The 13,580-nt window shown below is 39.9% G+C and overlaps 1 protein-coding gene across 6 annotated transcripts in view; it reads left to right on the top strand.

Moving 5' to 3' along the window:
* LOC121506140 (sodium-driven chloride bicarbonate exchanger-like) overlaps positions 1-13,580 on the top strand; it is a 92,044-nt gene that overhangs the window by 55,703 nt on the left and 22,761 nt on the right. For all 6 annotated transcript variants that reach the window (XM_041781742.1, XM_041781739.1, XM_041781741.1 and 3 more), the window contains 5 exons: positions 2,925-3,013; positions 3,350-3,507; positions 3,618-3,705; positions 9,084-9,230; positions 9,853-9,953. In XM_041781742.1, the coding sequence (XP_041637676.1) occupies positions 2,925-3,013; positions 3,350-3,507; positions 3,618-3,705; positions 9,084-9,230; positions 9,853-9,953 (583 nt within the window). The remainder of the gene's footprint in view (positions 1-2,924; positions 3,014-3,349; positions 3,508-3,617; positions 3,706-9,083; positions 9,231-9,852; positions 9,954-13,580) is intronic.

Genomic DNA, 13,580 nt, shown 5'->3' on the forward strand with positions numbered 1-13,580 from the left:
ATCATAAAATATTTCCTTTGAATTATGTGCAGAAAATTGCATTCTCAAACTCTTGCAGCTTTCTTTATTATGCACAAGTCGTGGTCATGATTTCAGCTATTCTATTTTTGAAGCTTAAAGTGAACAAGTCAGAAGTAAAGTAATTTTTTTAGTGAGAGTGATTATGCAGAATAATTCATGCATGTTGCCCATGCAGTGTACAAAATTCATGATAATGCTCTCCTCTTTTCATTGCCAACAATGTGTTCACTGACAAGAAATTTTTAAGATGTGCAACATGTTCAATAACATTTATTTCTAATAATAGAAGCCCCTTACTTTAGATCCCTGCCGTAACTCAATAACATTAAATGCAATGCCTTTAGGACTGTCTTTTAAAGAAATATCTTAGCATTTTGGGAAGTTCTTGCAGAGTGAATCTATCTGTGTATGTTCAAATAGGTCCAAGTTTTAAGAGATGTCTCCCCATTTCTGACTGCAAATCAAAGGGAGGTAAATCACTGACTGTACATGAGACTTGCATTTCAAGTGGAAAAAATCTGTTCAGCCATTATTGGATATCAATGTCTTTGGCAAATGCATCAGAAGAGGAGGGAAACATCACTGAAACCAACGGTGGTGCGTGGATGAAAGAGGGAATTTTTCTTACGTCAGGCTAAATAAAAACAGAGTCTGTAAATCGATGGAAGGTCATGGGGAGAGTATGAATCTCAGGCAGAACAAGGTTGAGTGAGGCGAGGGCAAAGATCAATGCAGCATGTGGCAGAACAGTATAGTGCAGTACAAGACTTTCCAATACAATGAGTTTCCATTTTGTCATTCCTCCCTCCTGATATATTCAAAGGATCTTAAAAATAAATGTGGCCTCATATTAGATAAAGAATACCTTCCATTTTAGTTTTTCTTGACTTTATTCAGCTGAACTTCAGCTAAATGAAGCAAATACTTAAAGAAGTTCCCTCTCTTAAATTTTAAATGCAATTTAAAGATCTGACCTACTAATGTGTCTGTGATGTAGCCAAGTAGTTCCCAACCTTTGCTTCTTTAAAATCCCTCTACTTGTAAAGTTGTCTTCATGGTGCATTTCTGCATCATGAGCTCTGCCATCATTGCAGCTGGAGACATTCATATTGATACCACAGCGGCATGATGTTATGTGTCACAGTCTGTCTCACATTGTGATTTAGCAATGCGCTGGTCAGAGAGAGCACAGCAGTGCAGGAGCTCCACATTCAAAGACGTCAGATCTCAGACACATTCATAGGGAAATGAAAACTCACTCAAGGCTTTAAATGGCACTGTGAATTTGGACGCATACAGATGTTGCTGTCACAGGTTTTTAATTGGTTAAAAACAGAATAAACCTGCACACTGTTTTTTTACTATTATCTCCGTCCCTATTATCTCTGTTGCCCCTCTGCTGTTGAAAGCTTTCTCCCTAAGCATATCACCCAGGGGTCATCAAGTACATTTGCACAAGGGCCAGATTTAGTCCTGACAGAGACTCTGGGGGCTGGACTTTCAAATAAACAAAATTAGATAAATGTTTTGGTCTGATTAACATATTATAGTATTAGTATTTGTATTTTCTCTTGAAATGCAGGAAATTTTTTTGCATTACCAGTGCAATCTATCCATATTATGTATAACACAAGGAGACTGGGCCCCTGAAAATCCCAGAGAATGGGGCCTCCCTAGTTGTGATTTAGCACCAGTGTTAACTCATTTTTGGCACTTTTTAAGCGCTTTTCACTCCTGCATTTGGCAATATCTGCAACGATTTGCCACTCTTAACCCATTTTCACTACTTTGCCAGGCTATTTTTGCTGTATTTTTGCCACTTTAAACCCATTTGTATTTTTTTTTGCCCCTTTTTGCCTCTCTAACCTAATTTTTTGCCATTCTTTTCCCCCTTTTGAATACTTTTCCTGCATGTTTTAACCCCTCTGTGCCACTCTTTTATCCATTTTTTCAACTTTTCTTTGCCACTCTTTAACAGCTTTTCATTACTTTTTTGCACCATTTTTCCACTTTTAACCCATTTTTAAATACTTTTTGCCATTTTTTTCTTCTTTTACCAATTTTTTTTGCCTCATTTTAACCTCCTTTCACCACTTTTCCTGCCATTTTTTGTCCCTTCGTGCAACTCCATACCTCATTTTGAAACTTATCACCCATTTTTGCCACTCTCTAACCCCTTTTCACCACTTTATCTGGCAATTTTTACAACATTTCTGCAAGTCTTAACCCTTTTTTGATAAGTACTAAAAGCAGATCAAATGTTAAGTCATTCTAAAACTTTAAATATAAAATATTTTGGGAAGGATTTAAAAGCTGCTGACATTTAAAACCACAACATCTTCTTTTCCTCCTTTTCTGAATTTAATGATCTTCTGGGTGCCAGACAGGAAGCTTTGGGGGGCCTGATATGGCCCTTGGGCAGCCATTTGATAATCAGTGATATAGCCTGACTTGAAGTCTGAACTGCAGCTCCTTTTAATGCCATTCCCCTCTCTCTCTCCCTGATTGCCATTACTGTCCTATCAAATGAAGGCAAACAAAGATTTGACCTTTTTTAATGTAGTTTACAAGACTTGATTTGTAATCTAGAGGTCTAGTTAGCATCACTTTGTCCTCTACAGTGCTCAGCATTTATCAGAAGATGTTAACAAAAAGCTAACCCACAAGGTACGCTCTGAAAGAAGGTACAGTACTGTATCTTTTGTCACAAGGGCTGAACCTTTATGGAACAGTACAGGTTCAGCTCTTCATCCAAAAGGTCTCTGTTGTATCCTGGTTTTCAGATGATGTATCTGTACCCTGTAGTCTAAACACTCACCGATACCTTTTACTTAACATAAGAAAGTCGTGATGTGATATGCCAAGGCTATGTGAAAATTAACTTGTTTTTTTGTCTCGTTCAGGCCAAACAGTCTCGCCTCAGTCTCAGCCGGCTAACAACGAGGGCAAACAGGACGTCAGCCGAGAAAATAGTGCCGTCGACTTCAGCAAGGTGAGCAACAACACCCACCGCTGATCCTGCTGTTTATCCATGGGCACTGATAGCTGGACACATTACTAGTACTGATTATTTAGCCAAGCTAGGGTTACAGGTGAAATGGTCACCGTATGATCTTTCCCTGGGAAACGAAGGGTAATTTAACAGGAGTAAAGCTTGTTTTCTTTCTCTCTTCACCTATCAGATCCAGCTGTTGTTTTGTTTTTTATACAGATAATTTGCTGTACTTAGATGTCTCTGTTTTCAACTATGTATTTAATCAATTTTGCAGAGAAATACAGTCATGTTTTGTCTAAAAATGTGTTGTTTTGGTTCTTTTCCATCTCACAGATTGACCTCCACTTCATGAAGAAGATCCCTCCTGGCGCTGAGGCATCAAACGTCCTGGTGGGGGAACTTGAATTCCTTGAGCGCCCTGTGGTGGCCTTCGTCCGCTTGTCTCCCGCTGTGCTGCTCAACGGCCTGGCCGAAGTTCCCATCACTACCAGGTTATACATAAGCCCTTCTTCTTTTCCCTTTATTCTGTTTATAATCTGAGAATTATCCGATAATATTTCTTGAACTTTAACAAAACACTGCCATTCTTTGTGTTGAACAGGTTTCTTTTTATCCTGCTCGGCCCTCTGGGAAAAGGTCCACAGTATCATGAGATTGGAAGGTCCATTGCTACGCTGATGACTGATGAGGTGAGGCTTAAATGAAGGTTTTAATGTAGTCATTAAGCCAGCATTTCCAATATGGAAACCACTATCAATGAGGTTCAAAACTACACTCAGTAACGGGTAAAATGGTCATGTCACTGAGACTCTATCCATGTTTGTTTAAAGTCTGTGGTGGTAAAAAAGCAAGTAGGGGGACTTAATTTGATGTTGACACCTTGTCATGACCTTTAAAAGCAAACAAGGCCAATAGTGACAATAACAGCAGTGGAATTTTACTCATAAGCTCTCTATGTAATCATGAGTGGAACTGTTACTGATACAGAAGAAGTAGCAATAATCCATTACTATCAGAGGCTAATTAGAGTGGCTAACCACCAGTGGCAGTTGTTTTCTAAAGACTTCACCCTCAAGTTTTTCAAATACTGCTTACTTTTTTCATCAAGTATTCAGTTACATTATACAATTAGGTGTAAATTTTGATTTCTTAAATGTTTGGGCAGAGTTATGGTCACTATCATGCTGTTTCCAGTTATTCTAATAACCAGACAAAGTTAAATTAGCGTCTCTATAGCTGTGGTTTAAACATGCTGTTCCCTGCTCTAGATCTACCACAGGTTAATCACATAAATCATTAAAATCAGTATAACACAGATTTTGTGAAATTTCCAAGAATTTCAAAACCACAAAACGTGTTGTTGCTTTTCTAGGTAACCATGCGAATGTTTTATATTGTCTATGGGAAAGCTCCCATTGAAAGCATTTGGGAAGGGCAGGACTCTTCAAATAATTCTCAGAAGGTGATTGGAGGAACATTCTGTCAGTCACATTTATGATGGGCCAACTAGAGCAACAGGACAAAATGACGTTGTGCACATGTGCTACTCTTGAGTTGACCGGTTACTACTGCCATAGATTGTTCATGGCGGAGCTTCTCTGTGGATAAAATTGATGACAAGGCTGGTTTCGGAGACATGCAAAAACATCTTCTTTGTAAAGACAAGCTTTCGGTGTGGCTCTGTGCTCTTGTTTTAACAAGAAATGTGGTCCAATTCCAATTAAACTGCCGCTTTCCTACAGCTACATCCAAGCTAAACAGCTGCTGCAGCAGAAGCCATTGGATACACTCTCTAACCCCACCTGTAATGATCACAAACCCATGCAGAGGAAGAAGAGCGAAAACATCTTTTCTGTCATGACGAGCTTTCAGTGTTGCCCTCTGCCCTTGTTTTAATGAAGGAATGTTGTCCATTTCCAACAAAACTGCTGCTGTGGCTACATCCGAGCTTATCACTCCACTAGCAGCCACTGTACACTCCACTCAAACAACAACTAACCCTTTACCCCATAACTATCACAAACTCATGTCCAAGCAGCTCTGCAGAAGAGCAAAAGTAGCTTTCACATCATGAATAACTTTTAGTGTTGTTTTTATTATTTATTTTATACAGAAATGTGATCCAGTTCGGGTAAAACTGACGCTATGCTAAAGCTACATCCGAGCTAATCACTGCACTGGAGGCAGCCATTGCAAACGCCCGTAGCTACCACCTCATTCTCCTCAAATGAAGCTGATTGGTCCGAACAGTGTTCAGTTCAGCACAAACGCTGTGGACTGGAGCTTTTCAAGATGGATTTGCCTGATGACAAAGATGGAGTCTGGCAAATCCATCTGCTTTGCAAGGTTAGCTAATATTTATGTTGAACTTTAGCAAAGCTTGGTTGTCAGCCATATGAGCTTCATGTGTTCACTGTACATGCACTCCAAAGTACGATACACCGTTAGCCTTCAGCTAACAGCACAGAAAACAACTCTGAAGCTAAAACCCAGGCATGGTGACATCAGAGCTGCTTTCAGGTAAATAAAGTTTATCCCACCTCCTTCAGCCTCTTATTACCTGAAAATAGAGAGCAAATCAAGTTAGCTAAATGAATGAGTGTATGTTATCTGAGGTTATATTTCCTCCCATCCCTTTATAGTAGGAGGCAGATCAGAAGAGTAGCAGATGACGTCAACACATTTTAAAATCTGAATCCCACCTAGAATTGACGCAAGCTATCATGGAGGCGAGGAATAAGGTGGAAATATCAGAACTTTTTGTGTTTGTATTTGCTGGAGTTGTGGGGTAGGTGTCAAATAAGACAATGTACAGGAAGCAATAAGACCCTCTCTATACAGGGGGCGCTAAACCCACATAGAAACTTTCTCCAAGGAGCTTTCAAGTTAAAAAAAAGTAAATAACGTGTTTCACTCATATCACAAAGACTCACTCAACCAATTTTGGACTTAAAGAGATAAAAAGCTGTGGGACTTGACTTTTTTTGACCCCATAAATATTGAAAAAACTAACAGAGATTTGTCTCGTGGAGCTCTGCCAAGCTGTCATGAATTATAAATAAGATAACAAGGAGCCACTTTCAGCTGCTGCCACTGGCACCACGACAAAATGGAGGCAGAAGTCAAATCAGCCGAGAGGAATTACCCATGATTATAAATATATTTAGTAGTAGTTAACTTGTATATGCTCTACTATAGGTTCCTCCCCCTCATATATATTGCAGCCCTTCAGCCATGAAATGACTCTGTCACACTACTTTTTTTATTCATGTCTGGCTCCAGATTTAAGAGCTGCATTCTGTTGAACCACTGTGTAAATTCCCCTTGTTATTTTCACAGCAGTTTTAGGTCATTTTAACCATCATTTTACCAGAACCTCAAATCCACAGTTGTCAGGAAAAAAAACACATCATGCCTCAGTCACCACCTATATTTAGTCTTTTGGCTGGTTCCTTGATTAAAAAATCCAAGTCAAAATTTGGCACCAGTTGGTGATTTTTTTCATTCAGTTATTTCCTTCAAGTCCCTAAAACCGTGTCCTATATCCAGAATAACGAATGTAAGGACCTTTATCACTTCCTACATGTTTTCACTGTCTATGGTGAAAGGTTAAGAGGAAGTAAAGCATCCACCTACCAACACTAGAGTAGCTTTTTTCTAACTGATCCCAACATCTGGCCTCAGGAGAAGCCTTTGGGGATAAGCAGAGTATGTGACGTGAACACTCTGACAGGATTTCCCACAGTGCAGCTATGAGCTGATGTCACTGACCATCAGAGGAGCCAGATGTTGCTTTATTTTTTTTTCAATGGCTGCAGCCCTCAGGGATGCATGAAAATAGAAGTCAACCTACTTCGTCATACGTGGGAAAGAATAGTGCCCGTGGCTGATTTACTTTCTGGCTGATATTTTGTATTCTATGTAAATAAACTGCTACAAAAATGACCATGTACCTGAAATATGCTGATGCTTGTGAGAAAACCAACGCATGAGGAGAACATGTTATCCTCCTGTAGATTCCCTCTGTATGGTTTGAATATTTCATGATGTTGTTGTGTTCTTGCAATTGTCAGTAGGTTTGTAAGGAGATTGTGATAATCCCTTGTTGAATAAATCTGTCGTGGTACTCTGAAATTACTTTATGTGTGCAAATCCATTGGGGGAAAAACACAAAGTGTAATATTTAAAAGTAAGATTATGGATATAAAGCAGGCTGATGTAACACTAAAGATCAAGACTTCTTCTGTCCCCTTTAATGCCTTTGTTTTGTTGTTTTTGTCTTTGTCTTGGACGATAAAGTGAATTTTCATGTTAAGAGAGAATAATCTATATCAGCCTTTTCAAATCTTAGGGTAGCATCCTGAAATGGATCATAGAACATTTTTATATGGTTGACAACTGGTAGCATAAAATAAAAAAAAGGCTGAATTACTTTCCTAGTTGGATAAGAATTGTTGGGCTGCATGGAAAGGTTAAGCGCTGTTGCATCATAGCAAGACGGTCCCTGGTTCACTTCCCAGTCAGGGCCTTTCTGGTAGGAGCTTGCATGTTCCCCCCATGCATGTGTGGGTTGTCTCCGGGTACTCCGGCTTCCTCCCACCACCAAAAACATGCTCATAAGGTTAATATCTGAATATATATAGGCAATAGGTGTGAGTGTGAACATTGCCTGGTTGTTTTGTCCTTATATGTCAGCCCTGTGATTGGCTTGCCAGTCTAGAGTGTACCTGCCTCTTGCCCAGTGACAGCTGGGATAGGCTCCAACCAAGCAGCAACCTCTGGTCCTGAAAATAAATTCAATGCATGAGTGAAAAAAGTTCCAACTGTTTTGATTATATTTTGGTAAAACCTCACTGCACACACTGATTGGCGTGTCTCATCTGATAGGTAGATGCTCCCACCAGAAGGCTAGCTTTAGTGCCAGCTTAGCTGACAGGAAGTCGAGCTCAGTGGGTGGGCTCTTGTCTGCCGTTAGGTTGTTCGGTTGAGAAAGCGATTTTATTATGGAAGCTGTCACGGATCAGCTCCAAAAGCTGTTTGAGTCCGCCTATTGTAATCAAACAGCTGACGTCACACAGGCTTTGTCCAGTTCTTTTTACAGTCAATGGCTCCAGCCCCCCATGACCCCAAAAATGGAGCAAGCAGTGTAGAAAATGGATGGATGGAGAATGGAATAGGTTTGCTTTTTGCCATCTTGCGTAGTGATGATGACAAGCACTACCTTACTCTTAGTGACACTTAAAGAGCGTGTTGTCCATAATGTCAAAGCCAAACATTAAAAAGGTCATGAATGTTGCCTTCACCAAGGCTTTTAGAAATACAGTTAAAAAGTAGTCACTGCAAAAGCTAATGCGTCTTCAGGGGACACTAAATCTTAAAAAGTTTGATGTCTAAAAAAAAGCAAGGTGGTCTTTTCATAGTACAGCTGCTGTCACAACCATTGGTTGTGTTCTTTTTACCTTTTCAAAATAAGTCTGCTTCATCCATACTAGACATATAGAAAACCTAAGAATTATTTTCTGAGATCAGCACTGACCTTAACTCAGTCAGATGAGGCGTGCAGGTCTTAAGAGTGTTGGGTTAAGGCAAAAAGAACCACGAGGGAAACATCCACAAAACAAAACTTACTTTAAAACAAGTACCTAACAGATACAAATCCTAAATGAAATATGGTTAACTAATGGAAGATTTAACTGATGGATTTTTGAAAGCTTAGGGGAGAGAGCAGACTTCTGATTGGGTCTTGTGCCAAAAAACTCTTTAATTCATTGTAAATTTGACTGTAACTGGGATAGTTATTTCCAAAATTTCCACCATATTTTTTAGAGTAGACTTAAACAATAATCTGAACTTGTTTTGACAATTTTAAACACCTGAGTAGTAGATTTAATTTCTCATCTCTGCCATTCAGATTAGACTTCTTCTAGCAGTCTCCCTCTGCTGGATAATAGCAAGCATACAGGTTAAAGGCACTTTACATGAGTTTAACTGTCTGCAGCCTATGTCAGTGGAACCAGTACCCTGAATCTTGTTGTGATGGTTCTCTCTGTGTCTCTATCTTGTTCAGGTTTTCCATGATGTTGCATACAAGGCCAAAGACAGGAACGACCTGGTCGCAGGCATCGATGAGTTCTTGGACCAGGTGACGGTGTTACCTCCAGGAGAATGGGACCCCTCCATCAGAATAGAGCCTCCTAAAAACGTGCCCTCTCAGGTAAACCTTGTTGCTATTTAATGCTCACATTTCTCCATCTGTTGCTTTCCTCTTAAGAAGCTCAACTTCTAAACCACACTATTAGAGAGCCCATCTGAGTGTCTGTAAATATCACCGTTCTTTCCTAATGCGTCCTTGTAAGTCCCCCTCTGCGTCATGCAGCCTGCCTGCTGAGAAATTTCAAACATCTGTGTTCTCCTCTAATCTTGACTGCGTTGTACTCTGTGCTTTGATGCCGCTCCCCAGGGTTCTGCTCTCAATCCTCTCCAAAACCGTAGTTATTTTTCCTCCGTTAGTTATTTTGGTCGACTTTGAAAAAGCCATCCGCCATCTTGTTTTGGAGGGAAATTTTGTTATCTCATAGAAAGCTGAGCCTAATTATTATGAAGTCTTTACTTTTCTCTCCCTCTTTGAAATTAGGCACCTGTGGTGAACTAATCACAAACCACTGTGCAGTAAGATGTAATGCTGGTGAATGTAATTGCAGACAATCCCAGATTAATGCATGACAGATCACTTTTATGGTGACAAGTCTGGAAAATCTTCTAGGACTCTTATGTTTGTTATTGCCCCCCTGATGATGTCCACTTACAATTGACTGACAGTGATCTTAACTGCACAGGAAAAGCGGAAGGTCCCCCCTGTTCCCAATGGAGTGACAGATCTTGGAGAGTCGGAGGAGCACGGAGGGCACGGTGGCCCCGAGCTGCAGCGCACAGGGAGGTAAGTGTGAGGAGGAACAGCATGTATTGTGCCATGTAGCCTGGAGCTCTCTGAACAAGTCTTTGTCTTTGTCTTCTTGTCGCCTATTAGCTGCCTCTCTGTCCCCAGACTGAACATTTAGCTCACTTAAGAGGCAGACTACCCCACTGGCCCATTATCACTCCTCACACTTCAGCTCCACATGAGGCTCTGTTAGAGTTTCACCTCATTATGAGTTTAGGAATACCTCATACTTCAAACCACTTGTAAAGTCACACATTCTTAACAATGAAACCTTTTTTATATAAAGTAAATCCCAAACATCTAAACATATGCATATAAACTCCCTCTTAAACTATATTTGCGATTAGACAGTGATGGAAAGAAACGGTTTTAAACTCATTTTTAGTATAAACATACACTTTAAGGGACATTTCATGTGTTTTAAACACCAAGACTTTATGTTTGTACATTCATCTTGTCTGAATTTGGTGCTTGACAGCAAAAATTATAAGATAAATCAAGATTAAGACTGGAAAACTTTTTTAAAAATGATAAATGTGCTTATTTGTGTCCCAGATTTTGTCAGCGATAGATTTCTATCCTATCCTGTCTTGTCCTGTCCTGTCCTATCCTATCCTATCTTATCCTATCCTATCCTATCCTGTCCTGTCTTGTCCTGTCCTGTCCTATCCTATCCTATCTTATCCTATGCTATCCTGTCCTGTCCTGTCCTGTCCTGTCCTGTCCTGTCCTGTCCGAAAGTAAATGTTATCATTAAATTGACACACAACAGTGCAATATCATTAAGAAAAAGATATGAAGACATGAAAGTATATTACATTTAAATACAAATGAGAACAACTAAACAGCAGGAAGAAGTTAGACTTTATGCTCGGGCTTTGTTGTAAAATCAAAAACAACACAAAGAAATGTTGGCATGCATGTTTGATTGCGTTTGTGGCTCAGTCTGTGAAAACATCCAGGTGTTAAAAGATTTAAAAAAATAACACCTCATTTAAAAGAAAGTCCTGACCTTCAGGATTTCATTTTCATGAAATTTTCAGGCGTTAACAGACAGCATGATTTCTCTCGCCAGGTAATGAGATTTACAGACGGGATTAAAGAGATGACAACCAGGGGATTCTTGAAAGTCAGTGTGAAACAATGAAGTGATAGCGCCATGAGCAGGAGTGTCAGCTGAACAGAACATCTCTGTGTTTTAATGGCACAGGAGTGAGTGATGAGCTGCTGCAGTACGCTAAGATTGGCCCAAAGCCCAGACTCTGCTATCAAACCGGCTCCTTTCCTCCTTCTCTTCCTCCTCCTTCTCTTCCTGTCCCTCCTCCTCCTCTTCCTCCTCCTCCTCCTCTTACTCTCCCGCCTCCTCCTGGGACACGACATAGCTGCCTACAGCTCAGACTCAAATAAGCATTATGTCCCACCCACTGTTGCCATCGCAACCACCTCCAGCTAGTTTTCCAGGGTCCCGGCTTGCTGCAGCGTGAGAGCACGCTCACTGAGGCTGAGAGGCGTTAAAAGATAGATGCATGAGTCAGCAAATATTCACACAGACACTTGTACTGATCATAACAAAAAACATACATCACTACAGCAGGCTGAGTAATGTGGTCCTTTCAGTGTTTTTCTCTAATGTGGTGCCCATGAGTTGCACATAAATACACCAGAATAAGAGAGGTGAATAGACTCAGATCTCAAATATCTCAGGGACGCCCATCCAGAGTGTTTAAGTTAATTTTTGGGGGGTCTGAATGACGTCCTGTTCGGCTTAACTCTCATTACCAGACATTGCTACCATGGGTGGGTCCTATAAAATTGAAATAAAAAGGACTATAATGCTTTGAAACAACTTTAAAAGTTGCCATCTTTAAAACTTCAGTTGCTCGGGTGTTCCCGTAGACTATCCACCATTTTCACACTTAGATCAAGCCGAGTGGAGCGCAAAGACTGATGTGTAAACGAGGGCTGATCAGAACTGCAGTTCCGTCTTCCTTTTGCTCTGCTTCACTAAAAAATAAACTTTTGCACTGAAGCCCGACGGTTTGAATCCGCCACATCTCCAGGATGACACTGAGGTGCTTCAGTATTAACAGTACTGTTACATCTCTAGTATGTGCTGGCTTTGTGGTCAGCCACAACCTGAGTCCTCCATGTTGGTGGAGTTTTCTTTCAAAAGTCTCACAGACTGAGGTTGGAGTCACATCTGTTGTCTCATTTTTACACTTTAAATAGCTACAAGCAGCAGCAAAACTGCTTTCACCATCTCTCTCTGTCTTACATAAACAGAGCTAACTAGTAACTAACAGTTAAATGATGACAAACATTCAGCTGGAGGTCTGCAGGTAGGCCTGCTTCCTGTTAGCTTATTTCCTTCACTGAAGTCGGAGTAGAGAGACATTACTGCTGGGGCTCTCTCAGGAGCAGCTAGTGAGTCATAGGATTGAAATTCATGTCTGAATCGCTGACAATTGCTGGGCTTTACCTGCAAGACCAAATCTGTGCATTGAGATATCAGAGTGGAAGGCAGTGCATGTGTCAGGCAGGAATGAGAGGAAATGGATAAATAGGAATAACGACTCTGTGAGGTGGGACAAAAAATGGAGAATGAATGTGACAGATAATCACAGAAATGTAATTATTTTTAAAAAAAAATCTGAATCTTTGAATCATTTTAAAGCATTAGTAGTCTACTCAATGGGCCACTTTGAAATACCTCAAAGGCCTGACCCAGCCCCAGGTCATCCAATTGAATAGCCTGGCCATAAATGTTCTGCCTTTGGGCAAAATGTGGAAGGATGTGGAGTACACTATGAAACAGTTGACCCCTCTCAGTCAGGAAACGCTCCAGCTTTGTATGCTTCAAGGGTTATTTGAAGGTCTGGTTCAGGACAAACCAGAATTGTGGTCATGTTTAACCATTTTTTTATCTCTATGTGTAAATACTCACATACAACTTTGCATGCATCTGTGATTATACATACATACATACACCTGTGTATGCTATCACTGTGCAATAGGACATGCATATACATGCAAAGTCTGTGCAGTAGAGCTATATGCATACTAGCACTTTACACAAGCAGGCAAAGGGCAAATTTTCTCATGCACATTTATAGTCATTGATAGCACTTAGCACTTTAGCACTTAACCATCTTCCTTATGCACTTTATTTCTTGTCAGCCTTAAACATACTCATATAGCCACCTTCTATTTTGTTATATGTGGATATTTGTATGATATTTTACTGTCTATGTTGTTAGATGTCTGCATGTTGTTTGGTTTTATGTATATTTTTTATTTTTCCCTTATATACAGTGCTTAACAAATTTATTAGACCACCTGTCATTAAAATGAGAAAACATAAATATTTTAGAAATCTTTCAAAAACTTGTTTAAAACTAGAAATTTTATCGTTATTTATTTGGTAAATAACAAACTGAAATAACTAAATAGTCCTTTTTCACACATAAAAACCAAAAAAACTTCATATTTTCTATGGCCCCCTTTGGCCTCGATAACAGCTTGCATTCTTGCTGCCATTGTTTTTATCTACTTTTCCACAGTCTCTTTTGTTATCGAGTTCCAAATAGTTTCTGGCTGTTTCCACAGACTTGCTTTAGATGAAAC

This window comes from Cheilinus undulatus, linkage group 24, assembly GCF_018320785.1.
Source record: "Cheilinus undulatus linkage group 24, ASM1832078v1, whole genome shotgun sequence".
Lineage (NCBI taxonomy): Eukaryota > Metazoa > Chordata > Actinopteri > Labriformes > Labridae > Cheilinus > Cheilinus undulatus.